At 42.1% G+C, this 17,688-nt stretch overlaps 1 protein-coding gene across 2 annotated transcripts; it reads left to right on the top strand.

The window, feature by feature from the left end:
- Positions 1–3,081: 3,081 nt before the first annotated feature.
- On the top strand, positions 3,082–8,926 carry LOC542045 (Agamous-like MADS-box protein AGL8). Of its 2 annotated transcripts, none has more exons than XM_020540718.3 (8): positions 3,082–3,655; positions 6,121–6,199; positions 6,286–6,350; positions 6,441–6,540; positions 6,626–6,688; positions 7,369–7,407; positions 7,494–7,630; positions 8,401–8,926. In XM_020540718.3, exons 1-8 carry the CDS (start codon positions 3,471–3,473, stop codon positions 8,507–8,509), a joined length of 777 nt encoding a protein of 258 aa, XP_020396307.1. In that variant the 5' UTR covers positions 3,082–3,470; the 3' UTR covers positions 8,510–8,926. The 2 variants fall into 2 exon arrangements, with proteins under 2 accessions (XP_020396307.1, NP_001105155.1); NM_001111685.1 differs by having other exon boundaries at positions 3,383–3,655; positions 6,647–6,688; positions 8,401–8,889.
- Positions 8,927–17,688: the final 8,762 nt, after the last annotated feature.

The following is a 17,688-nucleotide window of genomic DNA, read 5'->3' on the forward strand; positions in this document are numbered from 1 at the left end:
AATAGGAACTATGAACGAACGGACGAATGATCGAATGATCAGACGAACGAACGATCGGAATTTCGGCAGCATAACGGCTGAACAAAGATTATTTGGACGAACGAACGGACGAACGATCGAACGATCACACGAACGAACCATGAACGATCGGACGAACGAACAAAGAACAGGTGGACGATCGATCGAAGAACGACCGAACGATCCTTGTGCTAGTGTGTGCTTGTGTGGGAGGTGGAGTGGGCGTGTGGGGGGAGGGGGAGAGTTGCCATGAAATGGCTTGGGGTGGCTTGAGAGGAGCCCCTTGCCCCTCTATTTATAGGCTCGATGGGGGATTAGGGGGGAGGAGGCAAGATTAGTGGGAGGTAAGCATGTATTTGTCTTGTATAAGTGTAATTAGCTTGTAGAGCTCACCATATGACATCACAGGCGTACGAATACGTATGAGAATGAGAAAAATTATGGAGAAAATATTTGTAGGGACTTTAAAAATGATTCTGAAGGTATTTCTCAGGAGGAAAATACTTGGAGGATTCTCGGTGGAATATTTGGGCAGTATTTCTGGAAAGAACTTGAGGGGGATCACTAGGAAATATTTGTAGGATATTTTGAGGAGGATTTTGGAGAGAATATAGACCACTATATTTTATTTGTTGAGATCAACTCGCAAACAATCATTTTGAAATGAAATTTAAAACTAATTTTGAATTTAGAGCGAGTTTGAGAAAATTTCATGATTTGAATTTTTGGGATGCTACAGATCTACCCCACTTAAAAGAATCTCGTACTCGAGATTTGGCTTAGAAGGGTTACGGGTATAGCTTTACTTCAGCTACAAATCTTCCTTATGCAAATTCTTCGAGGAGATGGAACTTCAACAAAATCTGGCCTTTGAGGAGCATCCGGTTGTCGATTGCAAACGTCGATTCTGGCTACTCAAGATCATCTTCAGGCTTCAGCTTTCGCTTGGTAGCTAGCTTATTGAAGAAGCATCGATGCCAACACACAAACCTTTCTCTTGCGAACTCCCACATGGATTCCTTCCTTGATTGGTCTTCTGGTGCTTCATCAACAAAACTTGGGTGACCACTTCTCATCCAGAAACTTATATGCTTTGACGATCTGGTCCTCCACAACCTTGCTACAGGCCTTTTTCTTTTTCTCCACAACATGAACCTTACTAGAACACTGCCCCACTTAAAAGAATGAGGGTAGAACTCTTGAATCTTAGGGATTTGAACTCCTTGCAGTACCTCATAACAAGGGTGTTACATGTCCTTCTTCTGCTGTTGCTGCTTGAGCAGGATATAGAGAGATGACCGACACCGGGTTGATCTTGGGACAACCTTCTTCTCATCTTTTCTTCGTTGTTTTCTTTTCTATTCTCACTACCTTTTTCTTTCTCTTTGTTCTTCCCACTGGAGGATTCTATCAAAAAGTATTACCATCATACAGAGGAGGAACCCGAAGACTATGAACCATGTACAACAGTCTTCAACCCAAGAATCACCAAGCATTGTGATCTTAGGGGCGAGGGAGTGGAAAATGGAGTTGCTTGTGATTTGGCAGAGGGAATTTTATCAGGAGTGTTTTGCTTTGAGTGGAATGGGAACTGAGGGAGTTGTTGGGGGGGGGGGGGGGTTTATAGGCGAGTGGGAGTGCTCGGGTGCGGAGTGTGGTGATGGAACAGGTGACATGAGGTAGCAGGTCGATGGAGGGGGGCTGTTGCCGGCGATGATGGCGGCGGTGGGTGCGCTGCAAAGGAGGGCGTGGGGCGGTGGTAGTGCGCATGGAGGCGGGCACGCGTGCGGGGGGCACAAGTGAGTGGTGGGGTCGATGACCCTGATGTTTGTGGTCTCTGGTTCCAAGAATCTTTGTCTCTCTTTATGATAATAACTTCTTTTGTCGTCCTTTTCTGTTTACTTTGACTCAGGGGCAGTGCTTTGATTCTCACGGTCGGTCCTTTTGACTGAGTGACTGGACATGTTTCTTCTGTAGCATTGTACAACATGTACTTTGTGCAAGCTACAAGGCCACATTTTTTGAAGCATAGATTCTTTCCCCCAAACAATTTATACAAATATGCAAGGCTACACTTCTTGTATTTCTATAACATTGTACATTCATGACAGAGGCTCAAAAGCTTGTAAATTTTGTGCAGGTTTAATTCATGTAAAGTTCCCTTGTAGAGTCATGACAACATCGTACTATAAAATTATTCTACAAAAACCACACATGACCCCCATGTTATTTGGTGACAATACAGAAACCACACATCTAGTGATGATATAACACTGTACAGAAGCCACAAATTATAATATATAAAACACTATACAAAGTATCCAAATAAAGCCTAATAGGTATGGAGGGTAACCTGAATCTTTCCTAATAATAATGAATAATCTACAATAATGATTTGTTTGGACAAAGAGAATTAAACGGTATTGAGTGGGCTAAAATTCCTTGTTATTCAAAACCCTCAATCACAGTTTCTCCGAGGGAAAAAGAAACAGGGGAGGACACTCAGGCTGTTCACAATAGGGATTTCATATCGCTCTTTCCAACAATGCCACATCATCAAAAGTGTTATGAAACTAAAAATGAAATAATACTTCTCAATGCAAACTTTCATTTTCATAGATTAATATACTAATTAAATGATGCAACTAAATAACCAATAGATGTTAGTAAAATATGGTAAGATTAAACAAACCACTATCAATGGACATTTCACATAGTTTCCAAGACTTTGAAAACGGGTTGACATGATTTCATCCACATCAAACTAATTTTATCTCTGAAACCCATTCATTTTAAATGATATGGCATAACGTCCAAAATGCTGACGTGACATACCATTAAATGTGCATGAAACTCCCATAAAACTTTTATTGATAATAGCCTCACAGACATCCGGTCCTACACCCGTGTGGACCCATCAGCCAGACGCCCTGCAGCAAACGCGACGTTTGACTTGCCATCTCGCTCCCTTGTGCCCGACCGACCCTGGAAGGCTGGACTGGAACTGGAACAAGCAAAATGGAAAAAACCATATCTCACCACTGAACCGCACCCTTCCGGCCCACGCCAGGCTCGACCAATCCCTGCCCCGCGCGCCCTGACGAGCGCATCACTCGAACGCCGGCCTCGCTAGGCCCATCCTTCTGGCCCGCAATAACGATCCCCGTCATGATCCGACGGTCTAGCTGCCTCCACGCCGCTCCAAAACCCCCGCGTCCAATCAAAACACGACAGCGGGACGAGCGAAACCACCGTGGTTTCGCCAAACCGCTTTCCTTCCCATCTAAAACCGCCCCCTCCCTTCCTCTTCTCCTAGCTCTCTTGCCTGCGCACCACTCGAGTCGAGACTCGAGAGGCACCTGATCTTTCCTTCCCGTCTTCCTCCCACACGTCCCCATCACCATTGCTGCGACGAGAGTGAGCGGGAGAGGGTAGGTGGCGAGGCGGCGGAGATGGGGCGGGGGCCGGTGCAGCTGCGCCGGATCGAGAACAAGATCAACCGCCAGGTGACCTTCTCCAAGCGCCGGAACGGGCTGCTGAAGAAGGCCCACGAGATCTCCGTGCTCTGCGACGCAGAGGTCGCGCTCATCGTCTTCTCCACTAAGGGGAAGCTCTACGAGTACTCTAGCCATTCCAGGTATACGTATTCGATCCCCTTGTTCCTGCCGGCCGGTTGCTACGATCGCCCGCTCGGGGTTTGAAGCGCTGGGTGTGCTTCGACGCATGATTTTTGGATCATTTTTCATGTGTCAATCCGCTGCCGGCCGGTTTCTATGTTCGCCCGCTTGGTGTTTGTAGTGCTGGGTGTCGACGCATGATTTTGGAATCACTTTTCATGTGTCAATCTGCTGCGTTCATCGAACTTGTATGGGGATTGAGCTGTGGGAGGTGTTTGTAGAACGTAGACACATGCATGTATGGTTGTTATTACGTGTTAGTTCTATGTGGATTAATTATAGTTATTTCCATGGACACTGCTCGGCCGGTCAACGATCGCTTCAGATGATTCAACCGTGGAATCATCGCTTGCTGGTTAATTCGTTCGTACGTACACAGTGGCATACGCAAATTGAGCGGGATACTGTAGTTTTGCAAACTGAGAATGTTATGAGTAGTGGTGCTGGTGAATGTCAATTAGCCCATGCAAATTATGTCCCAAGCTTTGAGGTGTGACTGACTAATGGCTAGTATATAGAAAGTGGTCAGGATTATTATTTGGTTCATAAATACTGTGAAGAGGTGAGGATCAGTCGCTGGAAGGATTCTGATTGCCAAAATATATTTTTTTCATCATGCGATCAAACTCTTCAGTATCAAGTAGGTGTATTATTTCAGCATAATTTATTGCAAAGGAAACACTTCTTTTGTCTTTTGCATGCATGATGAAGGATATGCTTATCAGTATCTCTATGGTGGTGTTTGGTTCATTGCATGGAGTGGTTAACGTAACCTGAACGGATCCCACGACTATTGGTTACAGTGCAACAGAGATACGTTTGGTTAGTTAACGTCGAAAAGATATGGCTCCGTATCCATTTGTGAATCGTTACGGACTGACCCAACCAAACAGAAAAGAAAGGGAATAGATGGATCACAGATAAAAATGTCATACCAAACAGCCTCTATACTATTTTCTGCTTCGATGTTCCTTGTATATGTGCATCTTGTCGATTTTTCAGATAGCCTGTGATAAATGTGCACAAATTTCTATACAAACAGCTGTTGTGGTCATGCTGTAGAAGATTCATATGGAGAAGTGTTATTAATTATCTGAATATTTTCAGAAATTCCAGAAGAACAATTCTGCTCTTGTGTGGTGTCTCTGATTCATGCATGTGTCATATATTAAGAGATTGTCCCTGTTCCACATTTTAGTATTATATAAACGGTATACAAGGTGATCATAATATTTAAACATTAGTTTGATTTTTTGGCACATATTTCATTACAGTTTCAAATTTGGTTCCTTAAACAACACGGCTATCTTAGAAAATAGATGCTTGATTATAGCAAAAATTGACCTTATGCTGCTATAAGTTAGATTCTAGGAGGTTAAATTGGCATGAGTACATATTCTGACCATGCAACATATTCATATATAACCGATCGATTCAGGGAAAATGTCACTGAGTTAACTTACCCTCCCCATACTGGATTATCTGTACTCTCTAGTGCTGGAGACAAAATATGTATGTTAAAAAATAATAAGCACGTTTTAGCTTTTGCACACGAGTGATATGTGTTGGTGATAAGATCCGAAGTTGATAGAGATTGTGGCTTGAGTCACCGCAAAATTTGATGACATTTTCTTTAGCTGAAACTACAAGTACCCATGCCGGTAATGAATTTTATTTTAAAAAATAATATGATATGGCTTAATGTAGATCCATTTTTATATGTTGTGGATTATAGAAAACCATGCTAATTACAACTACGAATTTGAATTTGAAATATCAATAGATTCCTACAAAAATGTATATCACTATACTTTTGCTAATTTTCTAAAGATGTTACAAAATTTACTGTTCAAACCCGACAAAGAAGGTAGATGCCAAATCTGTCTAAAAGATTATATTAGATCGATCCACAGATTATAGTATCAAAGTGATGGAAAACATTGTTTGCACAAACAACTGAGTAGCTCGCTACATTTTAGAGCTATTTTTACATCATTATTTACTCTTGACTTGTTTTATTGTTCTAAAATACCCTTTCTGAGTTCATGTATGAACTATATATGAAGCACCATCTGTTCATTAAGTAATGACCCACTTATGTGTGCATGTGATGACAGACGTTGTTCCATAACCATGCTTGCATCTAGCTATGCATGTGATTTAAGGTTAGCTGTCCAATGTCTTTTGCAATTCTGGAATCGGGAGAATATACTTCTATATATATATCTTACATTTATCAAATAGGGAGAAATTAAATCTTGATATCTTGAACGTTGTTCATCGTGAATTTTGTCGTTTTGTATGCAATACTAATATACTTCATCTAGTAATACAAAAGGTACAAGAAAAAGAAAATTGCACCTGGCTATTTGTCTTAATATATTATGCTGGAACATGACATTGCTATATGATACTTCTTTTGCAGCATGGAAGGCATTCTTGAGCGTTACCAGCGTTACTCATTTGAAGAAAGGGCAGTACTTAACCCAAGTATTGAAGACCAGGTATAATTATGGGATATCTACTATAACTATCAGAGAACTATTGTTGCAGCAATATGAGCATTGATATGTTGTCCATTTTATACCAGGCAAATTGGGGAGATGAATATGTCCGGTTAAAATCCAAACTTGATGCACTTCAGAAGAGTCAAAGGTACCCCAGACTTGCTCAAGAGGACCCTTATTCTGGTTATGATAATGTTTACTGACACTGACTTACTGTATCTGTCTATCCTAACGGAAGGCAGCTGTTAGGAGAACAATTGAGTTCACTGACCATAAAAGAACTCCAGCAACTGGAGCAACAACTGGACAGTTCTTTGAAGCATATTAGGTCAAGAAAGGTGAATAAATTGGGTTTAAATTTGTTGTTCGGTGCACAGCTAGTTTGGTTATTTACTAACGTCTTAGTCAATTATTATATTATAGCTCTATTTTTTTTTGGTACAGAATCAGCTCATGTTCGATTCAATTTCCGCGCTTCAGAAAAAGGTCAGTTACACTCTAGATTCCCTTGTACCTGGCATTCTGCGTGTGTTACATGAGTCACTAGTGAAAATTATTGTTACGAGCACACCTCCAGCATTTGGGGAATTAGAGCAAACGTTAACTTCAGTCACATCATGACATAATTGTACACATATTTCATTGTGATTAGTGTATTTTCAATGTAGTTTAACATTCGCAATCTGCTTTCACCATTCATCATGCAACTGTCACAGAAATATACTCTAAACCAGAGTCAAGTTTTGTCTCTGTTGTAGAAGTCTCAGATAGGGAGCATCAATGGAAGACCTGAATCTGTGTGTCACCCTTAGATATTTTTAGGAAATGCAAGTTAGTTTTCAGGTGGGAGACGGGACAACTGATGACCATCATGCCATCATGGGTGGAATAGGGGGGGGGGGGGCATGAAACGAGTTAGTTTGAGTTGGACGTGAAATTGATCTCCGGTGAACGCCCTAAACTTAGGAAATGGCTTACTGAGTGGCATTTTACCATGAAATAGTGAAAAGGATAATGAGACAGAATGCACTCAGGTCGAAGTGCTTGAGCAGACTAGTTGTGGTAACTATAGCTGGTCTGGCAACAGATCTTCAAAAATCCCAGAATGTTGATTGCTGATAGGATTTGTGGTGCATCTTTACAACCATATGTCTTCATGTGTGCAGGAGAAAGCACTTACAGATCAAAACGGTGTCCTGCAAAAGGTAATGCTTCCTTTCTCGTTTATGGCATAGTGATAGTTTTGGTCTAGGAGGTCATACCCTGATGTTAATTGTATTTTTGGAAACAGTTCATGGAGGCAGAGAAGGAGAAAAACAAGGCTTTGATGAACGCGCAGCTCCGGGAGCAGCAAAATGGAGCATCAACAAGCTCCCCATCACTTTCACCACCAATAGTTCCAGATTCCATGCCAACTCTAAATATAGGGTATCACGCTTCCACTGAATTAATTACTGCACTTAACTAAACTGAAATGTTGCCCTTCATTTCTAGCAAAAAAAAGGTAGCACTTTAGCTGATGGTTAACTATGACAAGATTTGTTAATAATGGAAAAATTATGAAAGGTATTGGTAAAATGTAGAAACACTCATGCTTGAAAGTAGCTTTGCTGAATGCTAAGCATAAATGAAAACAGCATGAGGTTTCACCTTGATAGCTAATGGGGTGTTTGGTTTGAGGAATGAGTTGATCCATCTTCTCACTCTTCACATTTTTGTTTGGTTTGTGGAATAAAATGAGTTGATACATCACCCACCTCATGTCTCATAAGGTAATAATTAATATATACACGAGGAATGAGTTGATTCCACCAAAATTTATGGGACGAGCTCATGATGCATCATCTTATGAAGCATAGGTTGACTTCCCAAACCAAACACACCATAAGAGAATGTTTGGTTTGAGAAATCACTCCATCCAAAATGAGGTGATGCATCATGAGTATATTCCTCAAATTTGGTGGGATGACCTCATTTCTCGTATTAGCACTAACTAAGTATGAGGAATGAGGTGGTGATGGATTAACTCATTGCATTTCACAAACCAAACAAAGAAAGTAAGGAGTGATAAAATAATGGACTAGCTCATTCCTCAAACCAAACACTCTGTACATCTGTCGAAGGTATTTCGCTTGAGCAGTGCACTTTGCAACAGCAGCCAGCATAATTACTTAATTTACTCATTCTCACCATTTTAGGCCATGTCAACATAGAGGGGCAGCAGAATCTGAGTCTGAACCGTCTCCTGCTCCTGCACAAGCAAACAGGGGCAACCTGCCACCATGGATGCTCCGCACTGTCAAGTAACAGGTGAGGTCTTCCCAGTGTAGTTTTGCAGCTGATCTCGACAGCAACACACCTGTCACCGAAATGCTTCGGTGACCCTAGATATCAACCGATGCACGATCCATCTCGATCCTGTGATCGAATACCGGCGTAGGTACTACCAATAAAGTCAGGCCCCGTCAAATGCTTTACATGGTGATTGAAGTCTGGAGCTTCTCAGCACCACCATATATTGTGTTCAGTTCCTGTGTTTATTGCCATAGCTACCCTTTTTTTCTCTGATCTACGAGCTAGACGTAGCTTTGTGCTTGGAGATTCCACTACTATGTTTCCTCTGTCCTGTGTATGCTTTAACGGAGATGCACGTTGTACCCGTGGTAATATATATAAATTTGCGTTGTAAAGATCAAGTGGCTCTTTTCTCCGAAATGTTATGAAGTCTCAGGTGTCAAACATGCGTGACTTTTTAACTTTGAACTGTACGTTTCAGTATTCAAGTGTCTTGACAATTTGAACCGCGTGACTAGCTTCTAGTCGTGGTTAATATATGCTACACATACACTGGTGAATCTAGTATTCAGTGTCATACTGTCATGACAATTTGAGCCCTACACCATAAAGAATGGTAACTGATATCGCCAAATAAAGACGAGCGTCACGGTCATGCGTATTGTAAAGTGCACACAGAATGGTCTTGTAAAATGCACAAAATGGTCGGGTTATCTGCGTCCCGACATATTCTTTAAAACACTACAAAAGGATTATCAGCTTTTTTAGGGTCCGTAGACCTTGATAAATCACTAGACACGTCTCTTTTTTTATAGAGTGTTTGGTTTAAGGAATGAACTAGTCATCGTCTTTTTACTCCTCATTTTTCTGTTTGGTTTGTGAAATAGAATGAGTTAATCCATTACCAACTCATTCTTTATAGTTAGTTAGTATCAATATGAAGAATGAAGTTATTCTACTAAATTTAAGGGATAGACTCATAATACACCACCTTATTTTGGATAGAGTGATTTCTCAAACCAAACACATTATTAGCGTGGCGATTGACTATGAGACACCAACAACGCATGGTCATCATGTGCCTGAGTCATATCCGTTGCATCACTTTCCATTCACCCTTGATATTTATTTTGTTTGCTTTGGCCTATGGATATGTAGTTGTTATTATGTATTCATGTCTCTTTTTTCTTAGAGAGTGTTTGTTTGGAATTATAATATGTCCAGGACAGATTATAATCCCAAACAAACACCTCTTAGCTAGCCTACTTTGCTTTGGAGATACATTTTTAACCAATAATTGGTTTGGGTCTACCCGCACTAACTGATCAGGATCTCCATCAATTTACCTAAAAATATAACAATTTTTACCTTAATAATTAATTGTCTTGTATATTAAAGTATGCGGTTGTTGGAGAGAAGCTCTTCGAAGTTAGGCTCTAGATAATAAAAACAATTTCTAGTTACTGTTTAAGACCTAGAAGATTGAAATGGATCTAAAGGCTACAACCTTCTTTCTTTTTGTCATATTGCTTTGTCTATCAAGGGAGAGTTGAAAGCAGATAATACCGAAGATGCTAAGAAGCGAAGTTTCGACGATGACAAAAAAACATGAAAACCTTTGTTTAAAAACGGCACTCGAAGGAAGCCTTGATCGAGAGAGTACATACGCGACATGTTTGTATAGTGAAAAGTCAAATAATATGCACTCTTTAATATGAAATATTAGTATGCAAAAGAGAAGGGTAAATAGATGAATAGTGTGATCATAAGAAGAGTCACCTATTTGCATAACTTGTATATGGTATTATCTCCTCTGCCATTTGACAGCTTCTGAAGGTATAGTCTTACTTTTGATGCTATTGCCTTATTCATGTGTATCTTTCACCGCTCTTTTATATTTGAAGCTTATACAGTCTTGAAAGGGAATTAGGCATACACCTATTTCCCAATTGATTTTGGTGGTTGAATTGACCAACACAACTAATTGGACTAACTAGTTTGTTCTAGTCTATAAGTTCTACAGGTGCCAAAGGTTCACAATAAGCCAATAAAAGACCAAGAAAAGGGTTCAAACAAAAGAGCAAAAGACAACCCGGAAGGCACCCTGGTCTGGCGCACCGGACTGTCCGGTGTGCCACCAGACAGTGTCCGGTGCACCAGGGCACTCGAGGCTGAACTCTTCACCTTCGGGAATTTCCAAGGGCACTTCGCTATAATTCACCGGACTATCCGGTGTGACAGCGGAGCAACGACTACTTCGCGCGCAACGGTCGACTGCAACACATTAAATGCGCGCCTGCGCGCGCAGAGGAGCAGAGCACGCGCGGGTGGCACATCGGACAGCCTACAGGGCCTGTCCGGTGCACCACCGGATAGTCAGGCGGGCCCACAAGTCAGAGCTCCAACGGTCGGAACCCAACGGCCAGGTGACGTGGCTGGCGCACCGGACTGTCCGGTGCGCCCGTCGACAGCAGCCTCCACCAACGGTCAAGTTTGGTGGTTGGGGCTATAAATATCCCAACCACCCTCACATTCAAGTCATCCAAGCTTTCCACCTTCCAACTACTTACAAGAGCTCTACCATTCAATTCTAGACACAACCAAATAGATCAAATCCTCTCCCAACTCCACACAAAGCTCTAGTGATTAGAGAGAGAGATTTGTTGTGTTCTTTTGAGCTCTTGCGCTTGGATTGCTTCTTTTTCTCATTCTTTTTTGCGACCAACTCAATTGTAACCGAGGCAAGAGACACCAATTGTGTGGTGGTCCTTGCGGGGAAGTTTGGTTCCCGTTTGATTGAGAAGAGAAGCTCACTCGGTCCGAGGGACCATTTGAGAGAGGGAAAGGGTTGAAAGAGACCCAGTCTTTGTGACCACCTCAACGGGGAGTAGGTTTGCAAGAACCGAACCTCGGTAAAACAAATCTTTGTGTCTCACATCTTATTCGCTCACGATTTGTTTTGCGCCCTCTCTCTCGAACTCGTTTCTATTTCTAACGCTAACCCGACTTGAAGTTGTGCTTAAGTTGTTAAATTTCAGATTCGCCCTATTCACCCCCCTCTAGGCGACTTTCAATTGGTATTAGAGCACGGTGCTTCATTAGAGCTTAACCGCTCGAAGTGATGTCGGGAGATCACGCCAAGAGGGAGATAGAGACCAGCGACAAGCCCGCTACAAGCCACGAGAAGGCTTCATCGGAAGAGTCCCACAACAAAGGGAAAGGGAAGGAGAAGAAATCCCCTTCATACAAGTCGCGTCGGAGTGGTGACAAGAAGAAGAAGATGAGGAAGGTGGTCTACTACGAGACCGACTCCTCGTCACCATCCACCTCCGGCTCCGACACGCCGTCCGTAACTTCTAAGCGCCATGAGCGCAAGAAGTTTAGTAAGATCCCCCTACGCTATCCTCGCATTCCTAAACATACGTCTTTACTTTCCATCCCATTAGGCAAACCACCAACGTTTGATGGTGAAGATTATGCTAGGTGGAGTGATATGATGCGATATCACCTAACCTCACTCCACAAAAGTATATGGAATATTGTTGAGTTTGGTGTACAGGTACCATCTGTAGGGGATGAAGATTATGATGAGGACGAAGTGGCCCAAATCCAACACTTCAACTCCCAAGCCACAACTATACTCCTCGCCTCTCTAAGTCGAGAGGAGTATAATAAGGTGCAAGGGTTGAAAAGTGCTAAGGAGATTTGGGACACGCTAAAGACCGCACACGAAGGAGACGAGGTGACCAAAATCACCAAGCGGGAAACAATCGAGGGGGAGCTCGGTCGCTTCCGACTTCGCTAAGGGGAGGAGCCACAAGACATGTACAACCGGCTCAAAACCTTGGTGAACCAAGTGCGCAACCTCGGGAGCAAAAAATGGGATGACCACGAAATGGTTAAGGTTATTCTTAGATCACTTGTTTTCCTTAACCCTACTCAAGTTCAATTAATTCGTGGTAATCCTAAATATACACTAATGACTCCCGAGGAAGTGATAGGAAATTTTGTGAGCTTCGAATTGATGATCAAAGGCTCAAAGAAAATCAACGAGCTAGATGGCCCCTCCACATCCGAAGCACAACCGGTTGCATTCAGGGCAACAGAGGAGAAAAAGGAGGAGTCTACATCAAGTAGACAACCCATCGACGCCTCTAAGCTCGACAATGAGGAGATGGCGCTCATCATCAAGAGCTTCCGCCAAATCCTCAAGCAAAGGAGGGGGAAGGACTACAAATTCCGCTCCAAGAAAGTTTGCTACAAATGTGGTAAGCCCGGTCATTTCATTGCTAAATGTCCATTATCTAGTGATAGTGACAGGGGCGACGACAAGAAGGGGAGAAGAAAGGAGAAGAAGAGATACTACAAGAAGAAGGGCGGCGATGCCCATGTTTGTCGGGAGTGGGACTCCGACGAGAGCTCCACCGACTCCTCATCCGACGAGGACGCCGCAAACATCACCGTCACCAAGGGTCTTCTCTTCCCCAACGTCGGCCACAAGTGCCTCATGGCAAAGTACGACAAAAGGAAGAAGGTAAAATCAAGATCCTCCACTAAATATGAAACCTCTAGTGATGAGGATAATGCTAGTAATGAGGAGGATAACTTGCGCATTCTTTTTGCCAACCTAAACATGCAACAAAAAGAAAAATTAAATGAATTGATTAGTGCTATTCATGAGAAGGATGATCTCTTGGACACCCAAGAGGACTTCCTTATTAAAGAAAATAAGAAGCATGTTAAGGTTAAAAATGCTTACGCTCTAGAAGTAGAAAAATATGAAAAACTATCTAGTGAGCTAAGCACTTGCCATGAGATTATTGACAACCTTAGAAATGAGAATGCTAGTTTAATTGCTAAGGTTGATTCAAATGCTTGTGATGTTTCAATACCCAGTCTTAGAAATGATAATGTTAATTTGCTTGCTAAGATTGAAGAATTGAACATTTCTCTTGCTAGCCTTAGGATTGAAAATGAAAAATTGCTTGCTAAGGCTAAATAATTAGATGTTTGCAATGCTTCCATTTCCGACCTTAGAAGTAAAAATGATATATTGCATGCTAAGGTTGTAGAATTAAAATCTTACAAACCCTCTACATCCACCGTTGAGTATACTTCCATTTGCACTAGATGTAGAGATATTAACATTGATGCTATTCATGATCACATGGCTTTAATTAAACAACAAAATGATCATATAGCTAAATCAGATGCAAAAATTGCCGAGCATGACTTAGAAAACGAAAAATTTAAATTTGCTAGAAGCATGCTCTATAGTGGGAGACGCCCTGGCATCAAGGATGACATTGGCTTCCAAAAGGGAGACAATGTCAAACTTAATGCCCCTCCTAAAAGATTGTCTAATTTTGTTAAGGGCAAGGCTCCCATGCCTCAGGATAACGAGGGTTACATTTTGTACCCTGCCGGTTATCCCGAGAGCAAAATTAGGAGAATTCATTCTAGGAAGTCTCACTCTGGCCCTAACCATGCTTTTATGTATAAGGGTGAGACATCTAGTTCTAGGCAATCAACCCATGCAAAATTGCCTAAGAATAAAACTCCTAAGGCATCAAATGATTCTAACATTTCATTTAAAACCTTTGATGCCTCTTATGTTTTAACTAACAAATCCGGCAAGGTAGTTGCCAAATATGTTGGGGGCAAGCACAAGGGGTCAAAGACTTGTGTTTGGGTACCCAAAGTTCTTGTGTCTAATGTCAAAGGACCCAAAACCATTTGGGTACCTAAAATCAAGAACTAAACTTGTTTTGTAGGTTTATGCATCCGGGGGCTCAAGTTGGATCATCGATAGCGGGTGCACAAATCACATGACAGGGGAGAAGAAGATGTTCTCCTCCTATGAGAAAAACCAAGATCCCCAACGAGCTATCACATTCGGGGATGGAAATCAAGGTTTGGTCAAAGGATTGGGTAAACTTGCTATATCTCCTGACCATTCTATTTCCAATGTTTTTCTTGTAGATTCTTTAGATTACAATTTGCTCTCTATTTCTCAATTATGCAAAATGGGCTACAACTGTCTTTTCACAGATGTAGGTGTTACTGTCTTTAGAAGGAGTGATGATTCAATAGCATTTAAGGGAGTGTTAGAGGGTCAGCTATACTTAGTAGATTTTGATAGAGCTGAACTCGACACTTGCTTAATTGCTAAGACTAACATGGGCTGGCTCTGGCATCGCCGACTAGCACATGCTGGAATGAAGAATCTTCACAAACTTTTAAAGGGAGAACACATTTTGGGACTAACAAATGTTCATTTTGAGAAAGACAAGATTTGTAGCGCATGTCAGGCAGGGAAGCAAGTTGGTGTTCATCATCCACACAAGAACATCATGACAACCGACAGGCCACTGGAACTCCTACACATGGACCTATTCGGCCCGATAGCTTACATAAGCATCGACGGAAGTAAGTACTGTCTAGTTATTGTGGATGATTATTCTCGCTTCACTTGGGTGTTCTTTTTGCAGGAAAAATCTCATACCCAAGAAACCTTAAAGGGATTCTTGAGACGGGCTCAAAACGAGTTTGGCTTAAGGATCAAGAAAATTAGAAGCGACAACGGGACGGAGTTCAAGAAGTCACAAATCGAAGGCTTTCTTGAGGAGGAGGGCATCAAGCATGAGTTCTCTTCTCCCTACACCCCACAACAAAATGGTGTAGTGGAGAGGAAGAATCAAACTCTATTGGACATGGAAAGAACCATACTTGATGAGTACAAGACTTCGGATCGGTTTTGGGCCGAGGCGGTCAACACCGCCTGCTACGCCATCAACCGGTTGTATCTACACCGAATCCTCAAGAAGACATCATACGAACTCCTAACCGGTAAAAAGCCCAATATTTCATATTTTAGAGTCTTTGGTAGCAAATGCTTTATTCTTGTTAAAAGAGGTAGAAAATCTAAATTTGCTCCTAAGACTGTAGAAGGCTTTTTACTATGATATGATTCGAACACAAGGGCATATAGAGTCTTTAACAAGTCCTCTGGACAAGTTGAAGTTTCGTGTGACATTGTGTTTGATGAGACTAACGGCTCTCAAGTAGAGCAAGTTGATCTTGATGAGATAGGTGATGAAGAGGCTTCGTGCATCGCGCTAAGGAACATGTCCATTGGGGATGTGTGTCCTAAGGAATCCGAAGAGCCTCCAAATGCACAAGATCAACCATCCTCCTCCACGCAAGCATCTCCACCAACTCAAAATGAGGATGAGGCTCACGTTGATGAAGGAGAAGATCAAATAAATGAGCCACCTCAAGATGTCGGCAATGATCAAGGGGGAGATGCAAATGATCAAGACAAGGAGGATGAAGAACCAAGACCGCCACACCCAAGAGTCCACCAAGCAATCCAACGAGATCACCCCGTTGACACCATCCTCGGCGATATCCATAAGGGGGTAACCACTAGATCTCGTGTTGCACACTTTTGTGAGCATTACTCTTTTGTTTCCTCTATTGAGCCACACAGGGTAGAGGAAGCACTACAAGATTCGGATTGGGTGGTGGCGATGCAAGAGGAGCTCAACAACTTCACTAGGAACGAGGTATGGAATTTGGTTCCACGTCCTAATCAAAATGTTGTAGGAACCAAGTGGGTCTTCCGCAACAAGCAAGACGAGCATGGTGTGGTGACAAGGAACAAAGCCCGACTTGTGGCCAAGGGATACTCACAAGTCGAAGGTTTGGATTTCGGTGAAACCTATGCACCCGTAGCTAGGCTTGAGTCAATTCGCATATTACTTGCCTATGCTACTTACCATGGCTTTAAGCTTTACCAAATGGACGTGAAAAGTGCCTTCCTCAATGGACCAATCAAGGAAGAGATCTATGTTGAGCAACCTCCCGGCTTTGAAGATAGTGAGTACCCTAATCACGTATATAAACTCTCTAAGGCGCTTTATGGGCTCAAGCAAGCCCCAAGAGCATGGTATGAATGCCTTAGAGATTTCCTTATCACTAATGGCTTCAAGGCCGGAAAGGCCGATCCTACTTTATTTACTAAAACTCTTGACAATGATTTGTTTGTATGCCAAATTTATGTTGATGATATTATATTTGGGTCTACTAACGAATCAACATGTGAGGAATTTAGTAGGATCATGACACAGAAATTCAAGATGTCAATGATGGGGGAGTTGAAGTACTTCTTAGGATTTCAAGTAAAGCAACTCCAAGAGGGCACCTTCATTAGCCAAACAAAGTATATTCAAGACATTCTAAACAAGTTTGGGATGAAGGATGCCAAGCCCATGAAGACACCCATGGGAACCAATGGGCATCTCGACCTCGACACGGGAGGTAAATCCGTCGATCAAAAGGTATACCGGTCGATGATAGGTTCTTTACTCTATTTATGTGCATCTCGACCGGACATTATGCTTTCCGTATGCATGTGTGCAAGATTCCAAGCCGACCCTAAGGAAGCTCACCTTACGGCCGTAAAACGAATCTTGAGACATTTAGTTTATACTCCTAAGTTTGGGCTTTGGTACCCTCGGGGATCCATATTTGATTTAATTGGTTATTCGGATGCCGATTGGGCGGGGTGTAAAATTAACAGAAAGAGCACATTGGGGACTTGCTAGTTCTTGGGAAGATCCTTGGTGTCTTAGGCTTCAAAGAAGCAAAATTCCGTAGCTCTTTCTACCGCCGAAGCCGAGTATATTGTCGCAGGCCATTGTTGCGCGCAATTACTTTGGATGAGGCAAACCCTTAGGGACTATGGTTACAAATTAACCAAAGTTCCTCTTCTATGTGATAATGAGAGTGCAATCCGCATGGCAGATAATCCCGTTGAGCATAGCCGCACTAAACATATAGCCATTCGGTATCATTTTCTAAGGGATCAACAACAAAAGGGGGATATCGAGATTGCTTATATTAACACCAAAGAACAATTAGCCGATATCTTTACCAAGCCACTTGATGAACAAACATTTAACAAACTTAGGCATGAGCTAAATATTCTTGATTCTCGGAATTTCTTTTGATGTTTTGCACACATAGCTCATAAATATACCTTTGATCATATCTCTTTTATATGCTATGACTAATGTGTTTTCAAGTGTATTTCAAACCAAGTCATAGATTGAAAGGGAAATGGAGTCTTCGGCGAAGACAAAGGCTTCCACTCCACTCCATCGAATTACTCATCCTTCGCCGTCGCT

This window comes from Zea mays, chromosome 7, assembly GCF_902167145.1.
Source record: "Zea mays cultivar B73 chromosome 7, Zm-B73-REFERENCE-NAM-5.0, whole genome shotgun sequence".
Lineage (NCBI taxonomy): Eukaryota > Viridiplantae > Streptophyta > Magnoliopsida > Poales > Poaceae > Zea > Zea mays.

Bases quoted from the DNA above. Each gene is read 5' to 3' on its own strand.
- LOC542045 (XM_020540718.3), top strand. From the start codon at position 3,471: ATGGGGCGGGGGCCGGTGCAGCTGCGCCGGATCGAGAACAAGATCAAC. The intron at 6,351-6,440 runs GTACCCCAGACT...TCCTAACGGAAG, and splicing joins GCACTTCAGAAGAGTCAAAG to GCAGCTGTTAGGAGAACAAT. The intron at 7,631-8,400 runs GTATCACGCTTC...TCACCATTTTAG, and splicing joins ATGCCAACTCTAAATATAGG to GCCATGTCAACATAGAGGGG.